General features: G+C 38.2%; 1 protein-coding gene across 1 annotated transcript in view; it reads right to left on the bottom strand.

Moving 5' to 3' along the window:
- The window catches only part of pex5la (peroxisomal biogenesis factor 5-like a), a 96,296-nt gene that overhangs the window by 46,873 nt on the left and 30,930 nt on the right, over positions 1-18,493 (bottom strand). Inside the window, 1 exon segment of the mRNA XM_034229789.1 lies at positions 5,953-6,057. Coding sequence (XP_034085680.1) covers positions 5,953-6,057 — 105 coding nt within the window.

The following is an 18,493-nucleotide window of genomic DNA, read 5'->3' as shown; positions in this document are numbered from 1 at the left end:
TAACTGGACTGTTTTTACCTGCAAAACTACCAGATTAAAACACTGCCTTTTACATGAGTCTCTATGATTAAAATTAACTAGGTAATAGGTTACTTAGGATATATTTTTGCTTCTAGATATGTCGATAATGCATCTACTTATCTATCAATTCAAATGAAAACTTACACGGGACTGAAAATCTTTTAATTGTCATAAAAAGCGACAGCATTGTATATATATTACGTTTACGATTTTTTGCCTTTTATTATTGTGTTTTAAGGATTCTGTATGAAAGGTATTTTTCAGTTTTTCCTGTACCCAACAAATCAAATGTAGCTCTATCCAAACAGCTTCTCAGCTGACTGGACTTTTAGCACAAGTGCCAGCTGAACTGAATAAAGGCTGAAGAAAACACAAATATCAGAGAAACATCTGTCAGTGAATAACAGAGTTGTTGTGATGCTTCTGCACTACACAGGGAGGGACTTTTGAAGCCTGTACAGTAGTCCAAAAAAACCCTATTAATAAATGACCTTGCATTTTTCTACTAAATTATTTTGAGCACAATTAATTTGTACACTGCCTGCAGGCTGAAGCCTTCCCTTAAGACGTACTGTTTTTGCTGTTGTGATGTTTGGTACTGATTGACTGAAGGTCAGCGCTGTCAACGGAGCAGAATACTAGAGATACATAGTACACAATACGCTTCAACTCATACTTTTGATTCAGAAATATTTTGGAGTAATTTGGGGAATATTGAGAGATGTTGACAGAACATTGGCCCTGCTGATTCATGTTTACTTCCTAAAGCAGTGTTGGCATATTTTCAGAAAATACAGCATGCTGCTTACAGTAGTTGTACAATGAGAACACTATTTCAGGATCTGTAGTACAGGAAGCTGCGGCTTCACCAACTGACTGATGCATTATACCGTTTTGGCACGCGTGTTGTAAAGGTTTTAGACAAGCTAGCGGCTCCTGAAAGACCTTCTGTTGGTCAATTCTCCTGGGTGAAATATCTCAACATCTATTGCAAGGTGTGCCAGTAATTGATGCCACATATCTGTAGTGCCTTAATGAGAATGAGATTGGAGTTTTTTAGGTAAATAATTCCACAATAATTGAATAGATGACATTTAGTTTAGTCATTTGTGTTTGAATGATATCAAAATAAAATACATATGAGATTTCCTTAATCCCTTATAACGGCCTCAGATTCACTTTGTGTTTAGTCCTAATTATAACTGAGATGGTGAACAAGGCAAACATAATGCATGTTAAACATTAGCCTTCTTGCATTGTCACTGTGAGCATGTTAGCATAATTAGCATTTAGGTCAACCTCCAGCTGTATCCAAGTGAAGACTCGAACAGCAAAGAGCCAGCTGTAGGATTTTATAGATTCACTGACAGACGATTGGTCAAAAGTCATTAAGCTTGTTTTAAGTTCCCAATTTTAAACAGATAGTCCTGCATATTGATCCATAACTGTAAGGCTGTATGGATTTGGCTGCGCAGTACAGTTGGCAGTCTATATGGAAGTAACTGTGCCTTATACACGATCACATGATCATTCTTCAGAGCACTTCCTGTGGTTGCCATGGGGGCCAATTTCAATGAATGGTCTTGAAACGATAAGACCTCTGCTTTTCTCTCTTCTAATCATCCAGAAATCGGGGACAGCAGATTCATCTATAGGGAGCTTGGCTTGCACTTTGGTAGCAGGTACCATGCAAACCCCAATTAAAGGTTGGAGAGCCACTTCCTGAGCTGTTGGCCCATTACTCTCACTACAAGGAGGTTACTGTTTTCCCCATTGGCTTTTTTCCCTCCTCTGCTCTCCTTCTGTTATACCTTTTGCCCCTCCCATATGCAAATCACTTTCGCACTTTGTTTGTTTTAAGTAGTAATGAAGACAATTATGCAATGGAAAACTTGAGCTAATTGTGCCGCTTGGGCTTGACTCCAAGGGATCTCTCAGATGTGTTTGTTAAGGGAAGTGTGTACCAGTAAAACTTGTCAGAGCTTTGAAGGCGGGGAGATCAAGGTGAGCACAGGAGGAGGTGAAGATCATGGAAAAAACTACATAAAGGGAAAGCTGTATTAAAATATCAAAGCAGAGGATGTACAATAGTTGTCCGAGAAAAAGCTTAAGGCTATGTTAGGGGAGGTCCTCGTGAGAAATAGTCAAAGCCAACAACTTTCAGTATATTTAGTTCACGTGTGGGATTTTTGTGATTATATCACAATTAACTCTTCAGAATCTGTATTATTTAGTTATCATTATGGCTTAAAAAGGACATGCAAGGTATTTATTGCCTCTACGGTGACATGTTTAATGCTTTTAAAGTGCTTAATTTTTCTAATTTCACCCTCTGTATGAAACCAGATCCCAGTCTGCTCTAATTGGTTAGCTCTGTGTTGTGGTTGGTCAACCACTTACAGATGTCCCACCCCTTAGCCTATCACAGCCAATGTCTTGGAGCGCTAGCCAATAGCTCAATGTTACATATTGATGTCACTATGTTACAGAAGTAAACAAAGGAGTCCAATGGAGGCAGGGGGGGGGGAGTGTGTGGGAGAGAAACTTCCTCTACATTTTAGCCTTTGCACACCATTAAGATGCACAAAAACCTATAAAACAACCCCCAAAAGCATAATAGGGTCACTTTAACAGGATTTGTCGATGGGCTGCAACATTTGAAATGAAATTGTGAAATAGTAAGATAGAATTTTTTTTACAACAAGCGTTGCATTATTCTGTATTATCTTTTATTCAGCTAACCCCATGAAAATACAAAACACAACATATCAATAGGCAGTCTCTTAATTCTTTCTAGTTTTCCTCCTCTGTCTGTGACGCTCTGATGAATTCCTCTTGGAGATGCAAATCACAAATATAGTATTTCTCATACAGCTAGGCACTGAGGCGTTTTGCAAACATTGTAGCAGAAAATAGTCCATTGGGGACTATTTTTAGCTGCAGATAAATACACATGTTGTTCTTTTGAAGGTATTAATGGCACCAAAATAATGTAAAATTGACTCAAAATAAACTACAGTGCTTTTTATAATGAAGTGAAGCAGGCAGTGTGGCTAATCTACATTTCTTTTTTTAGTTACAATCTTAGAGAGGCTTAGAGAAATCAGATACCAAGTTTTGGCTACACAATCAGTACTGGAAGAATCAATCCATTGTTAGTTTTGATCCTTTTCATTGGATTTGTTGACAGTAAAACAAATATCACCAGCTATATCCTTTAAGCAGCAAATGTTACACATTTTGCAAGAAGTAAGAACATCTTTAAGATCTCTCTAAAGTTTGGTTTGGCTTTGTACAAATTAATTCATAGTTTGCAGCACATCTACTATTTAGAAGTTGGGCTGAATTTACATACTGTTTGTTTTCCCAAACAGGGAATGGGAAGAGCTTGAACAATATAATGTACAACTTAAAATACTTGTCTCTGATGCTAGAGTTGTTGTTTTTGTTATAGATGTACGTGACTTCTGGTTTCATGCTGCTTCTTTGAAGTTTCCCCCATCTCCTGGCGCTGTGAAGCCCAATGAGACATCTTACTGTATGTGAAATTGGTCTTTACGAATACACTTGACATGACATGTGGTGTGAGGACCCGCAGCCTGTCACTTGGCCTCTGTCACTTGCTTAGTAACATCAGGCTGGGACACGATGCCTCTCTAACGGCATCCTCAGCCACTGGATAGCATGCCTGCAATCATGAGTTGTGTTTGGCCACGAGGAAACAACGCCAAGTGATCAGCTCCAAACTGCAGTTATTTCTATTCAGTGTTTATTTTCCTAAAAAGGTGGTTTAAGCAAAGTGATATGCAACACAATTAAGTGAAAGGTGATGTTATGGAATTTGAAATCCAGTGGGATTGAAATAATTTTGTTGACATAGGAAATAAAACCTAATCTGTTTTATTCCTGGTGTTTGCTTTACTCGATTCAGCCATGAATTATTTAGCAACTGATTTTAGCAAAACAATGATGACTGGGAACAGATTCTCACCTCAGTGTGTGCGCTTCTATCTGCGAGAGTTATAGTGCTTACTGCATCAGCTCTGAACAGTGATCATTGTTAAGATTTAGGTTTTTGGAGGCTTTTTGTTGTTGTGTGGTTTTGCACGGCAGTTCTGAGAAGCCACTTCACTTGACAGCGAGGTACTTTAATGTGTCTGCAAGCAGGCGCCCAAGCTGTCATGTTTTCAGATATGTTGAAGGATGACGAGCTTTTCTACAGCCTCTTTGTCTTATTTAACTTCCTTGAATAAAAACAGATGTGCCTGTTTTTCTCTCAACATTTTGTATTTATAGAGAATGTTTTTGAATGGGCTGCTCTGTTAATAGCAAAGATAGGTGTGCACATTAAAAACTCATTGATTTAAAAATATGTTTAATATATGTCATTGGAAGGGCCGAGCAGTGGACACAAAATCCATGTGATAAATTATCATATTTATCCTGATAATGACAAATGAAACAATGATTATTTTGTATTATTAGTGTGTATAGTTCCTTTATGTGTTTGCTCACTTCTGAAAATGTTTTTCTTGTTATTAATGGACTGTTGGTGTGTTGGTTGGTTGGTTGTGGTTAAATGTCATTGCCCATTGGATATGATGTCACTTTATAGTTATAAATAACTATTATGATAGGTATGAACAGATGGCCGCTGGTATGAGATCTATAATGTTAAAAATGTGATGAATTGTATTTGTGTCATTGTAATTTATATATTAAAATTGCATCATAAAACAATGTGACATTTTTGCTGGCATTATTATTTCAGTTGAGTCTGTCAGAGAAAGTCTTTGTGGAGCAGGTCCTTCGTTTCGTTCAGTTTGTCATTGGGATCTCAGAAGCAAGAAGGATTGATTTTGCAGGTGGTAAAATATTAACAGTATCATCAAACCTATTGTCACCATTATATTGTCTTAAAGAATGATGATGTATTGCGTCTGTTCAGGACACAGCAGATAAGTTGTTGCAGAGGGAAGTCGTTCTTCACATATGTTTTCCTGTCATTTTATACAGTTATTTAACCATGACAAATCACGATTTACACATTTAACCTAATAATGTTAGTGTGAATTCAGCAGCTTCCATTGCTGAGACATAAATATATCACCTCTCGTTGAATGAAAGCATTTCATGACAGCTTATCAAAAACAGACACTGATTTAGAAAATCAAACATGTATGAAGCATGCCACAAGTTATTAGAAAAACACTGACAGCTATACAAGAGACAGAAGCACGCAGTGTACAAAAAGCAATCAAGCACAGATCAAGAAAACTCATATTGGCATCTGGAACACCGGCTCTATCCAGCAACAACACTTAACAAGCAAAAGAGAAGTGAAAGCTCAGCAGCGGGTTCGTTGGCTGCAGTATTTTGTACACAGAGCGCTCAGTCAATAGCTCAATGCATTGCCATGTGGCATAGGATTTTGGAAATGCATTCATACTTTGTGCAAAGGATTAGCTGCTTATGAGGTGTAAAAAGTTCATGCGGGAGTTTATGCCATCCTGATTTGGAATGAGAGGACATTTGTGTGACCCTCAAACTGAATGCATAAATGTTAACTAGAAGAGCACTATAAATCTTTCTGAGGCTAATTTGAAAAGATAAAAAGTAATGTGAATAAGTGCATCAATTTGAGGCTGCTCCAATAGATGATAAGATCCTTATTCAATGTTTGTGTAGATGTGGAGATGTAGTAGGATAGTTTTATACCCCATAGAGCAGCTGGAAATGAATTATTGGTTGCTTCTTTGTTAGATGTAACAGTCACAAAGCTAATAAAGTAATGAGTTAGTAGACAGTGGAGGTCAGGTATAGGACACTGAAAGCTTTGCTATTGTTAAGTATAAGCAACACAGGAGGACGTTCCACTTGAAGGCAGGGGGGGAGGCGGGCGGGGGGTGTTTCTGAAATGGTTCTGCCCACCTTGGTAGTCACTGTGAGGAGGGGCTTCCCTTCTGATGACGCCTTACTTGGTATCTCCTTCAGGACCATGGCAACAGTCTTATCTGCAGCCCTAGAGTCTTTCCCCTACAACAGTGAAATCAACAATGACTTGTGTCAGGACAGTTGGACAACTTTTTTTGCCCCCGACTAGGGCAACTTACAGAAAATACTTTAATTTATGATGATGGAAATACCGTGTGGGGCTGTCAAAGGTAACAACATATCGACTGAAGACATTTCCACAAGACTATGGCAATGAAAAGAGGGTCACTGCACAATGTAAAGGGTTGACTATAGACAGTGATGAGCATGGTCGTCCACAGCAGTACTTATCAAGCACTTATGATGACAGATATCATACAGAGCTCATTACACAGACCATGTTGTTCACTAAGAGTTATGTATGTGTTTGACAGATGAATGTGTCCATGTTTACTGGGCCGCTGACAGTTGTGATGTATCTTTGTGCGGTTTAAAGCTATAGTTGGAATCAAAACGTAATATTATCATTACTGGAAGGTTAAAAGTGATGCCGTTTGCAAGCTTGGGATGTTTAAAGATGTCTATGCCAAAGTTCTGAAAACATGAGGGTACAGTTTTCCCTTAGTATAGCATCATGTGATCCCTGAGTGGTTTAACATATGTGCTTGGGTTGCAGTCAACTCACTGGCTGGTGGCTGTTCTCTTCAAACTACTCAAACAAGTATTTTGAGTGGAAATCGTCATCTCTGTTATTATTTTGTTTTCAAATATACTCTGTTATAATATGATAATGATATATAATACATTAACATGGCCATAAAACTTATATTTCTGCTCTTTTACATGTCCATATTGGCCCGCAATCTTATGTTGTTTTTCTGTCCTTCCTTCTCTTTGCACTTTTTTTCAAGTCTGCTGCTATAGTGCACAGGTTTGTCCTATTATTGATAGTGTAAGGTATCTAGAGTTGTATGTTGCTTTTACTATTAACTTGCTATCCAACACACACACACACACACACACACACACACACACACACACACACACACACACACACACACACACACACACACACACACACACACACACACACACACACACACACAAATGTGAAGAGCTCCAATAATTGCTAAGGCAGACATGACATTACGGTAGAAAGTGATTACATAAGAGGTCGTATTGGTTTTGCCTCTTGTCATCCCTTTCACCTCGACTTTATGGCAGACACCACAGGCCCCAGACATTCATTCACTTCACATTTTACCCATAGCCAGCAGTAGATGATATGGTATGCTATTCATCATTTTTGTGACGCACAGATGTAGGGGAACTATAGTCGTCACAGGAGACCACACATTTTATCTCTGAAGAAATATACTCATCCTCTTGCAATAAAATGTGCTGACCAGAGAGAGATAACTTCTGTTCACAACACTCAGTGTTTTTATAGACTAAGGGAAGCTGCCTTTCAGACACATGGAGAGAACTGGAAGCCTTTTAGCTCGATCATATTAGGGCTTTTCATATTCCTTCTTGCCAAATTAAATTCTTTGACTGATTTCCTCAGCTGATCATTTCACAAAATGCATTTGCCTAGAGGGAGTGTTCCCTTTAAAGCCTATCATTCTTCTAATAAAGTCCAAAAAGCCACCTGCGCCCACTTTCTGGGTTAGTGTCACTCAGTTTAAATGAACGACATCCATTGCCAAGCAACACCAGTAGCAATCTCCACACAGCAGGAGATGATTTAGAAAAGCTGATAGACATTTGTGTTTTAATGGCAAATGATGCATGTGAAAAGCACCAAATCTCCCTTCAGTGCAGTATGGGCAGGTGTTGTGTGAGAAAACAGTGTTGAGGATATCTTGTACGGATCCAGTTTGTATTATCTTACAGTTTTGTCTTGCTTTCAGTTTTGTTTTGTGTCAACTAGACTTTTTTTTAGTGATTCGAGGTACGCAGCAACTGCAGTAACACACTTTGTTGCCCTAACCAACACAGCTCTTTTAAACTTAGAAAATATTGTAATGTTTTTTGTCAAGTGTGCAAGCTGCTAAGAAATAAATATAATATTATATTATATTATTATATATAATAATATTCATTGTTTTGTGGAAGATATTTGCTGAACAAAACAACTAACACATTTTCATTAAGTCGTTTTCTTCCCTAATACAGCAGCATCTGATTAAAGGTTTGATGACCACTGGGCTGTTCTGGAAGATATAATATTAAAAATAATAATCCACAACAGATGACATTGACTGCACCAATATGCAAACAGTTTGATCAAATCTCAGTTGGCAGAGGACATAAATGTAGCTGTTTATCTCAAGACTCTCACAATTATTATACAATCTCCCCGGCACCACAGTCTGTTCATCACTTTAAACAAATGTATTTACTGGAAGTAATGCAGGCATTCTCATAGGGTAGGATTGAAAAGCTTTATAAATTTCATAAGAATCGTTGTCTATGATTCTGGAGAGAGTTTATTCCATAAGCAATTTATTTGCTTATATTCTGGGAATTGGTCTTTTCAAAGTCATATAACAGTCACACAGAGCTGATGGTGGCTGTGTTTTGTCAATGAAGTGGTCTGTTTTTAAAATGCATGATAACTGTATTATTCCCACTGGGAGTAAATCTCTTTTCAGACATTGAGTATAAAAAATGCCTGGCTCTATCTATCAGTCTGCTTTCTGTGATTCAGACATGCAGCAGGTGTCACGTCTGACAGCTCAGAACTCTGCTCATTACCTGGTTTCACAAACAGTCTGCTATCCACTTTCCATCAAAGACTACCTGCATTAATCCCTGTTTTTCCAATGTGGGACAGTTTGAGACCAGATCTGAGGAGCTGTGATATCCCCATGAGGCAATTTACACAGAAAGTACTTTCTATGAATAGCAGGTTTATGTGTAAGCTTGTATTGCATTAAGCTATGGCACTTGCACTTACATTTGTTTCCCATATTTGTACTTGTCTGCCCATTTACATTGAAAATTGACTGAAACCGTCAACAATATTAGAACATTGAATGGTGTAAAATTGCAGGGTAATGCTTCCCAAACAATAGAGGCCTTGTGGCTCTGACTAATAATGATTAAAAACAAATGTTTGAATGCAGATGCCTATATTGTACCATTCACAAGACGGTAATACAATAATTCATATTTAATTTCATGTGTCATTGCTTATACACAAGGAAATTAAGTTATTTCCCTAACCTCTTTAGAGATGAAATACTGAAAATGTTAATGCAGAGATATATATATATATACTTTTTTTTAAAGGCAGTGAATTCATACATTCAGGAGGTAACCGGGTTAACGTTCCGTTGCACATTGAAGGCTCGGGAGGCGTGTGGTGCAGTGGATAGAGCCTTGGTGTTGGGATCAGGGGGTCACAGGTTCAAACCCCACTGCAGTCAGCATGTCAATAGAGGCTTCTCAATACTCAAATTTCCCCTCCTCGGTTCCCCTCCTCGAGACTTAGACCCGCCCACAGGAGATGCGAGCGGAGGACCGAGGAGGGGAAGCAGCAGACGTTTAAAGAAATGAGAACTCCTCTCCTCTGAGCGGTCATATTAAAGCGACGTCCGTTCATTATTACGTGGCAACAGCTGCATCAGCTGTCGAGTGTTTTGTCATAGCGCTGTATTTTATAATCTCTGTTAGATCAGCTGAACATTGTTCCCCCACATATTTACTTTGAATTCATTGAGTGTGCGGTATCATGAGACAATAACAGGCTACAGATGCGGACACACACACAAATATATTTATATAAATATATACAATTTAAAGTATGAGAGCACTCTCATAATAACGTAACACAATCAGAGACTGGATATATCCCCCCTCTCTCTGGTCGCTGAAATGGGGAATTGAAATTACGGGCCAAAAGTTGTATTAACTTGTAATAATAATAAGCCACTTACAATTTTCCGTGAGATCAGGGAGCAGATATAAGATGGAAGTTTCCCTAACATACAAAGCCATATTAGGGAAACTTCCATCTTATATCTGCTCCCTGATCTCACGGAAAATTGTAAGTGGCTACTGCCTGAGATCGCATGCTGTGGTTTTATTAAATGTGCCAACTGCTAGGACTGTCTTAGGGAAGACAGCTTTTAGATGCACAGCTCCTCTGTCTTGGAATAGTCTGCAAATTAAATGGAAACTGAACAATCTGGTGCCACTAAATGTTTTTAAAGCTCGGTTGGATGCTAGTCAATCGGAAGCTATTGGTACCTGTTTATGTGGATAATTATGTAAATGATGCTGTATGATGTCCTTTTGTTGTTCTATTTATGTTTTTATGTTTCATGTGGAACTACTTGAGCAGGTCTGCCTTGAAAAAGAAATCAATGATCTCAATGGGATTTATCTGTATAAATAAAGGTTTGAAATTAAATTAAATTAAAAGTAAGCAGAGGACACCAAACCAACTGAGACCCGTCTGTCCGCCGCATCTACGCACTGTACAACACACACCTACATACTGTACCACACACACACATACACACTGCCTACAACACACACTTACAGCTCCTAAAGCATAATCAGGCTACAGCCGTTGTGTATTTTATTATGTGACGCACTAAATGGTCTTAGAAAAATATCGACTCTTTGTACTACAGCAAATAAAGAGAGTAATGTAGGCCTGTTATACTGAGTGATATTGTACACTGCTCTGCTTTCTGCACAGACCCCACAGCTGTTCTCACTGTAAACATCGCAACGCGATGAAAGCAGTTTCTAAAATAATATCCAGAGGATGCATGCAGAGCTGTCATTGGCTGAGATAAGTCCGGTCGTGCGTCACGCCTCCACCGTTCCCGGAAATGCATCCGCGGAGGAGCCGTGGAGGAACCATCAGTGTATCCTCGGTTATAGCTCCTCCAGAGAGCCTCCTCGACGCTCGATGCTCGGTCCTCGGTGTGCATTTAGAGAAATGAGACGTCCTTCAAAATGGCGCGCTGAAATTCATTTCCGGGTCACTACCGGAGGACCGAGGACCGAGGAGTCGAGGAGGGGAAATTTGAGTATTGAGAAGCCTCTAATGTGTCCCTGGGCAAGACACTTCACCCCAAATTGCTCCTGTGTGGATGGTCCACAGTATTCAGTATGTAAGTCACTTTGGATAAAAGCGTCTAACAAGTGACATGTAATGAAGTGACTTTAACGACAACACAAACGTTTTTCTCAGTAAATAGTTCCACTTCACATTAAATCTGTATAGGCCTAATGTCTTATCTACTCCGGGGTAAATTAACCCTAGTTTAAAGTTATTCTTTCACTGTCCTCGAAATAAAAGTGGTATTTCCAGTAGATTGAGGTTTTCGTGGGAATATAACGCCCTTACCTAACTTCAAGATATAGCCCTATTCGTCATAGTTCATGTAAAAGATGGATTTCATGAGGTTTTACACTCCTGCATTATATAACAGGAGAGACACCCGTATACGTAAGACTTGCTTCAGAGCCAGAAGGGAAAAATAGCCACATGCTTTATATAAAGCGCTGGTTGTATTCAGGAGGAAAAATTGCAGAAATATAAATGTTTGGAAAAATATATTAAGATATTTGTTTATCTCATCTTGCATGCAGTTTTAAAATGCATGTATGAGTGTTGAATAACATCAATTCCCCACTGTATTAAGAGGACTGGTCAAAACCTGGAGCACAGTCTGCTGTTCAGGTTGTCCACATGTATCAGCTGGCTGTGACAATACAGGCTCGTTAGTGATGCATCTCTCTGCGCTCCTGGCCGACCTTTAGCCTTTCACCTCTCGCATGATCCACTCTTGGCTTCACAGAAATGCCTCGAATAATAACCTGGATGCCTTTCTATGGTTGAAATATGATCACAGTCAGGGACGAGCACATACTCTACAAGCAATTTAGGGAAACAGTGAGTTACATACAATGGCCAATAATGTGTAGACTGTAGCTAACCGGGACTCCGGGGAGCTGTGTAAATAAATCATCATTATGTATAATAGATCCTCGGTACAGTCCCCTGAACACATGCCAATGTTCAGGCTTCCAGGCAGAGCTTTATCTACACTCTGGCTTGCTAATTTGGCGTGCAACAAAGTTTGCCATTTTGGTGGCCAGAGGTGCAAAGCAGTCCTTGTGCAGCACAAAATAAAGCTTAGAGAGCTTTACTGTATAAAGACTTACAATAAAAAAAAAAATGCTTCAACTGTAATTTCATACAGCTTTTGATAACATGAAAGAAGTATGTTGTTCCAGCATGCCCTGCTTAATCATGTATTTACTATAAATGGTACCGAAACTTTAGTATAATACTTTATTGAAGGAGTCTCAAAACTAGCAATTGTGACCATGAGCTCATCAGTATAATGTTTACTGCGTTAATAAACAAGTAAAAAGTAGGGTCGTTTTCTCATAAACTTCTATACAATCTGACCTTTTTGCGACCAGTTGAGTGGCTTTTAGAGAGACTGCAGTATTAAGGCGCTTCACTTTTTAAGCCAAAATCAGGCCCAATAAAAGGCTTTGTTTCAGCATTTCTATACTGACACAAAATTATAGTGCATAGGGTTATCGTTCACAAACACACACACAACGTATGTGTAGAGAATTATGCAGTCAGACACTTTTAATTATAATGGATACACAATGTGGGCCACTCAATCTGGCACTGATGCTGAGTGTGTTATAGGATCCTGAACACTCCAGATATTAAAACCAATAACTGAGTGCTAACACCCCGAGTCTTCACTTTTATTGATGCCATTTCAACTGAAGCGGCTCATTAGGTGTGTTTTTTTGTTATCAGTGTGACATTTCCTGTGAATGTTTATTGGCTTTCATACACGTTAAAGGGATTGCTTCTTATAATCAATGCTGTTAGGTGGCAGCGTACGTAATAGATTGCTGATAAATAATTTGAAGAATTAACAGCTCAACTTTTCACAGCTGCTCATTCATCATCGTGCAAAGTCTGTACTGAAGTTGTCATTGCCATGGTGCCACCATGTTAGTTTTTTCAACGATGATGGCTAACATAGCACAAATTACGTTGAGGATTACAGCAGCCAAGGGAAATGTATGTTCCAGTACAAATAACGGCCCTCTATTCCCAGTCTTGTCTCCTGAGGATACATTTAGTACCCACTCATGTACCCAAAGTGGTTTATAAAGACTTGAACAATTTGACTTTAAGTCATTGGCAGCCGAATAAACCTGTCTGAGCTCTAAAACATGCTCTAACTCTCAGAGCCACAAACAGTTCAAAGGCACACTCAGGATCACAGACATGTATTGGTTGGTTAAGCATTTCTTTGTTGTGCTCTTGGCGAAATATCTTGCAATTATTCTAATATGAACACAATTATAACCCAGAAAAACAGCATGATGGGGTTATTTCTCAACTCTAATCAGTTTTTCTGAGTCAGAGGTTCATTTACAATCTCCTTAACAAAATGCAATTCAGGCCACAGAAGTAATGAGAGGAATCAGAGGCTGCAGCAAAGTTTTTAATTGTCTTTTACGTGCAGCTTTAAAATGTCGTCTACAGCGTAATGTAGCATAGGAAAACATTTATAACAATGCTAGAGGCAATCAGTTAGTAAATTATTGTAAATGGGATTATTTTCTATAAACAGTCAAGCAAATGAAATGGAGGGTTTTATGCCAGCATAGTCAGAATCCTAAAAATGTAGATATGAAGAATGATACCTCTCCTAATCTAGGGACCACTTCCAGGTCTGAAAAGTGAAGCCAATGCCAATCTGGAAAGAATGCCTCAAACCTGCATTCTTTCCAGAAGGAAGCGACTCCAGTGTTGGCAAAAAAAGGGAATATTGTATAAAAGTCTATGAGAAAATGTCTTACTTTTCACTTGATTTATTACCTCAGTAAAACAAATGCTGTCAAGTCAAGCTGTTAAGTTTATTTTTCCAATAATTAGAATGCTTTCGGATTTATTTTATGAATTATCGTCCCATTTGCACGACCATGCGTTCTTCTGTTTGGATGCTGTCTGTGTGTTTATCTCAAATCTTAAACTTATTTTTGTATTCTTTTTCGAGATCATGAAGTTAATTGTAACATTTTGGTTGTCTTGGTCAGTATTTGGTTATACCTGATCTACTCAAAAGTTAGATTACAATATAATTTGATTAAAACAAATAGATGTTAAAAGCAAATGTAAATGCACGACATGTATTTGACCAATAGCGCTCAATTAACTTCTTCATCCTTTTTGTTTTGAATTCACTTTAAGGAAATCAGCTTATCTCGTTTGCACAGATATTTACCCACAGGTTTCTCGGACAGCACCCCTCAGTCGGTGATCTCTATAAAGGTCTTTGACTGTCAGAAGTGTCTCCCATAGTACTGTGACAGACAAGTCTGTATGGATTTAAGCTTTGGTGACGCTTTAAATCCCTCAACAAAAGAGGTTTCAAGCGATTTGCTGAAAGCCACCCAGCGGCTGCATTCTGCACCTTTAGCATTCAGCTACCGAAGGGCATGTCAGGTTTCTGCCGTCAATCAGATCAATACAAACCTATTCTAGTGGAGGCTTTTACTTATTGTCACACTGGTGATATTGGTCTTGTTGAACTATGGGAACTAAACTTTCTGTTATTATTTACAGCAGTGATTGAATTGATGTGAGACATTTACACTTTTGTTGTTTATTCTTGCTTTGTTTGAACACAATATCCAGTGTGTCACATACTCAGAGAAGCTCACTGATTGTATGCCGACTCAAATGAATATGTCATTACCTTTACAACGAAGAATAATGTCTTACAGCGCTTTAGGTGTTTTTGGAACGAAGGATCATTTAAAAGTTCCCCGATAAAAAAAATTTCAAGCCCCTCTTGTTATTGTGTCTACATTGCAAGAAACAGGAATTATCTTAGTCAGACAACAAAGAAGGACAATGCAACTCCGGCAACTGCAATTTAAAAAACCTGTTAGCTGTGCAAAAAACAGACAACACAACAAAATGCTTGCAACGGAAAGAAAAAAAATAGACAACTATAGGGGTGGGAATCACCAGGCTCCCCACGATACGATACTATCGCGATACTTAAGCTACGATACGATAGTATTGCGATTCTACGATATGCTAAGTATTGCGAAATTGCAAATCACATGGGTCATATCCATGTCCGTCTTCCCTTCCTGGTTAAACAATGTATTTGCAATATGAATAGTTTATGTAAATAACCCAATTTGTGTTATTTGAACCTGAAAAGGAGATGGCATTGTTTTTGTTACTTTCATTGCAATTGTATACATGTCTTAACGTAACTTCTTGTTTTATGACCATCTTTCGGAGGGATATGATACAGTTTATATAAAAAAATGTTTTTCAAAATTTAAAATAAAAAAATAGTTTATATAATAAAATATCGATACTTGGCATCCGTGTATCAATACAATATCGCCACGCAAAGTATCGCGATACTATGCTGTATCGATTATTTCCCCCACCCCTAATATCCACAGTAGATTCAAGACTTAATTGAGAATCTGTGACAGCGGAAATACAACCAGTGTGACTTGTCTTCCGCTGGTGGGCTAGCTCCAATTTATCAGTCCCAGTGCGAATGCAAAATAAACTCTGAAGGTATGGAGTTCCCCGTGGAGCTCCCCTGAGGGCAGCTCTTTCCCAGAACAGTTTTTAATTGTGTTGACTGTGCACCATGAACTGCAAACAAACAATGCTTAAATGTATTCATTTGAATAGCGTATTTGACTGATCAATGAATGTAGAAGTAAAGTCTTAACACCATCCAACTGTGATCATTTCAATTGCGATGCAAAATCTGAATGATTTCAGCACCTTCACAACTCTCACTGATTAAGCCCCAGCATGGAAACATTAGGATTCGGTCTGTGTTGCATTAAATAGTGATTTACTAGAATTAGGATGGGTGTATCCTATTCAGCATCTTTAAACTAACACGAAGGATTATGTTGAAAGATTCCTTAATATAAATGCAAATCCACAGACAAGCTGCTGACAAAAATATACCACATTTTATTAACCCACAACAAACAACTTTTTTTAATAAATTAGGCTGGTTCTGACACTGTTTATTCAATATGCAGCACAACATGTATTAACCAAGACTTCATTAACTATTATTGTCAACAAACATCTTAAATGTGCATTATTAAATGTATGTACATGGACATAATTAATTCACTGCTTCCCTGAAAACCTCATTTCAGCGCAGAACAACTGATTATATTTAATTATGGAGAGGATGTGCCATGGCAGAGCCTTCAAAGAAAAGGACTCTCTTGGAAAGGTGGAGGAGTGTAATGCATTTATTGGGGGATAGATGGTGAAAATCACTCCCTGAGGTATTTACAGGATGCCGCTCCCCAAGGACAGCTGAGCAAATTAGGCTTTAATAGAAATCATTGCAAAGGCATCAGGCCGTCGAGTGTCAGACTATTACATCCCACACAGGCTGGGCTTCAGTATCACAGGGATAACCTCTACTGAGTTAATGGCCTTTGACTGAAGAGATGCAAGTTAAGACAATGTCTTTATAATCACAAAATATAAACTTAATTCACTGCAGTGTTTTGTGTACATGTGCTCTTTCTGTCAACAGTCTGAGACACGTTGGAGACGATGAAGATGCAATTACCCTGCAGCCAGGACATTTCTATTGTTCGGGACAGATGATATGTAAGGGTGTAAGGCTGTGACACACGGAGGGTGCAGTAGTCTTGCGTTTGATGATATTACTCTACGTGGTTGCCAGCTTGAGTCTCAGGCCATCAGAACATCTTTTAAACATCTTGACATACTGCAGCATTGTTTAGAAAAATAGTAATATATTCTGGAATTTTAGAAAATCTGTTATTTTCTTGGTTTGATGACTTTCATAATGGCTTATAACTTCTACAACTATGTTATAGACTCTTCACTTGCTTACAAAAGTAATATTTTCAAAGATAATAACAATTCACATTTGATCAAGAAAGAAAAAATAACTGTAAACTGTATGACATGAATTAACAAAGAACCTCCTTTATAAATCACAAGCCCACAACATCACTTTGTCTTTTCCTCTATTGTTCCTTTAAAACGTTAAATGCTAGATCTGCAAAGAAATTCACGGGCATGCACCATAATATAAATGAATGATTCTCGACATGTTCTGACCCTGAAAACTGTCTAATTGAAAGCTGCTCATGCAAAGAATCACTCTGTCTGTACGACACTCTTCCGTTGTCCTAAAGTACAAAATAAGACTTCAAATCCCATCACTGTTTGTCTTCAATACATTTTCAGTATTAATCGCCCTCTATTGATTATTCTCCATCCATTACAGGAAATGAAGCGTTCGACATTTTAATAGAATATTGCAGATTTGTGAACCCGTCTGACATTTGTCATATAAACGACAAGCATTTCAGCAAACCACAGAAAACTACATTAAATCAATAGGTGAACACTGATAAAGGACGATAGGTTGAAGGGTGATTGAAAAATAAATATTGTATTGACATTCCTTTGTTAATGTCTTTTTGACATCCATATTTAATACAATACATCAATACCAAAACATAATATATGAAAGATTGGATCACAATGGAAAGTTGACTTTGTTTGTATTAACTGCAGCTTTCAAAAATAATTTTGTAAAATAATCTTAATAATAATACATTTAATTTCAAAGCACTTTTTCAGGTGCTCAAAGACGCTTTACAGTGGTGATAAAACGAGATAAAATAGAATAACACATATTAAAACAGCAACACAACATAATTCACAAATTAAAAGCCAGTCTGAAGAGTTGTGTTTTGGTCAGTGTTTTGAAAGTAGGGGGGTCGGTGCAGTCTCTGATGTGTTGTGGAAGGGAGTTCTAGAGGGTGGGGGCAGCTCTATCCCCCCAGGTTCCGAGCTTGGTTCGTGTGGGGATAGAGAGGAGGTTCGCTTCTGATGAATAATCCAATCAAAATAATATGATTCACTTCCACAATTGATACACAATGTTGCACTGTACAAATCAGTAATGTTGTTGACTTTTTGGTGTATAACCTGAAATGCCAGTGCTCAGTCGGTGTCTGGACATCTAAAAAATGTATGTTTCATTTATTCCATCGCAGTGGATTGATGCATGTATATGGATAAATTGTATCAAAATATATTTGTCAATTATATTTTTGAGCTTTACAGTTCACACTTAAAAAGACGAGGTTGGCGAGCTTAATTACTTGTTTCTTTGCAAAAAGTCCTGAAAGCACTCAAGTGAAACGGAAATATTGTGGGATGTTCTCATCCCTAAACACATGATTAATTTAAAGTACTGAAAGAAGCAAATTGAAAGATGGCCCTGCTTTGTTGTAAAGGTTAAACTTTTCCAAGGAATAGTTGCCTTTGTTCTTTAGTATATTGCGGTTGGTGAAAGTTCATGGGGTCAAAAGGACACTGCAACATGATCACCTTTCTTATGCAAATCTCCCACGGTGACGTGAACTGAAACAGGGGTGCACATCATTGAAAAATCAGCCGGCTGAC

The sequence above is a fragment of the Gymnodraco acuticeps genome, unplaced genomic scaffold, assembly GCF_902827175.1.
Source record: "Gymnodraco acuticeps unplaced genomic scaffold, fGymAcu1.1, whole genome shotgun sequence".
Classification (NCBI taxonomy): Eukaryota; Metazoa; Chordata; class Actinopteri; order Perciformes; family Bathydraconidae; genus Gymnodraco; species Gymnodraco acuticeps.
The sequence above is the reverse complement of the archived record's forward strand: the minus strand, read 5'-3'. Positions and strand labels throughout refer to the sequence as shown.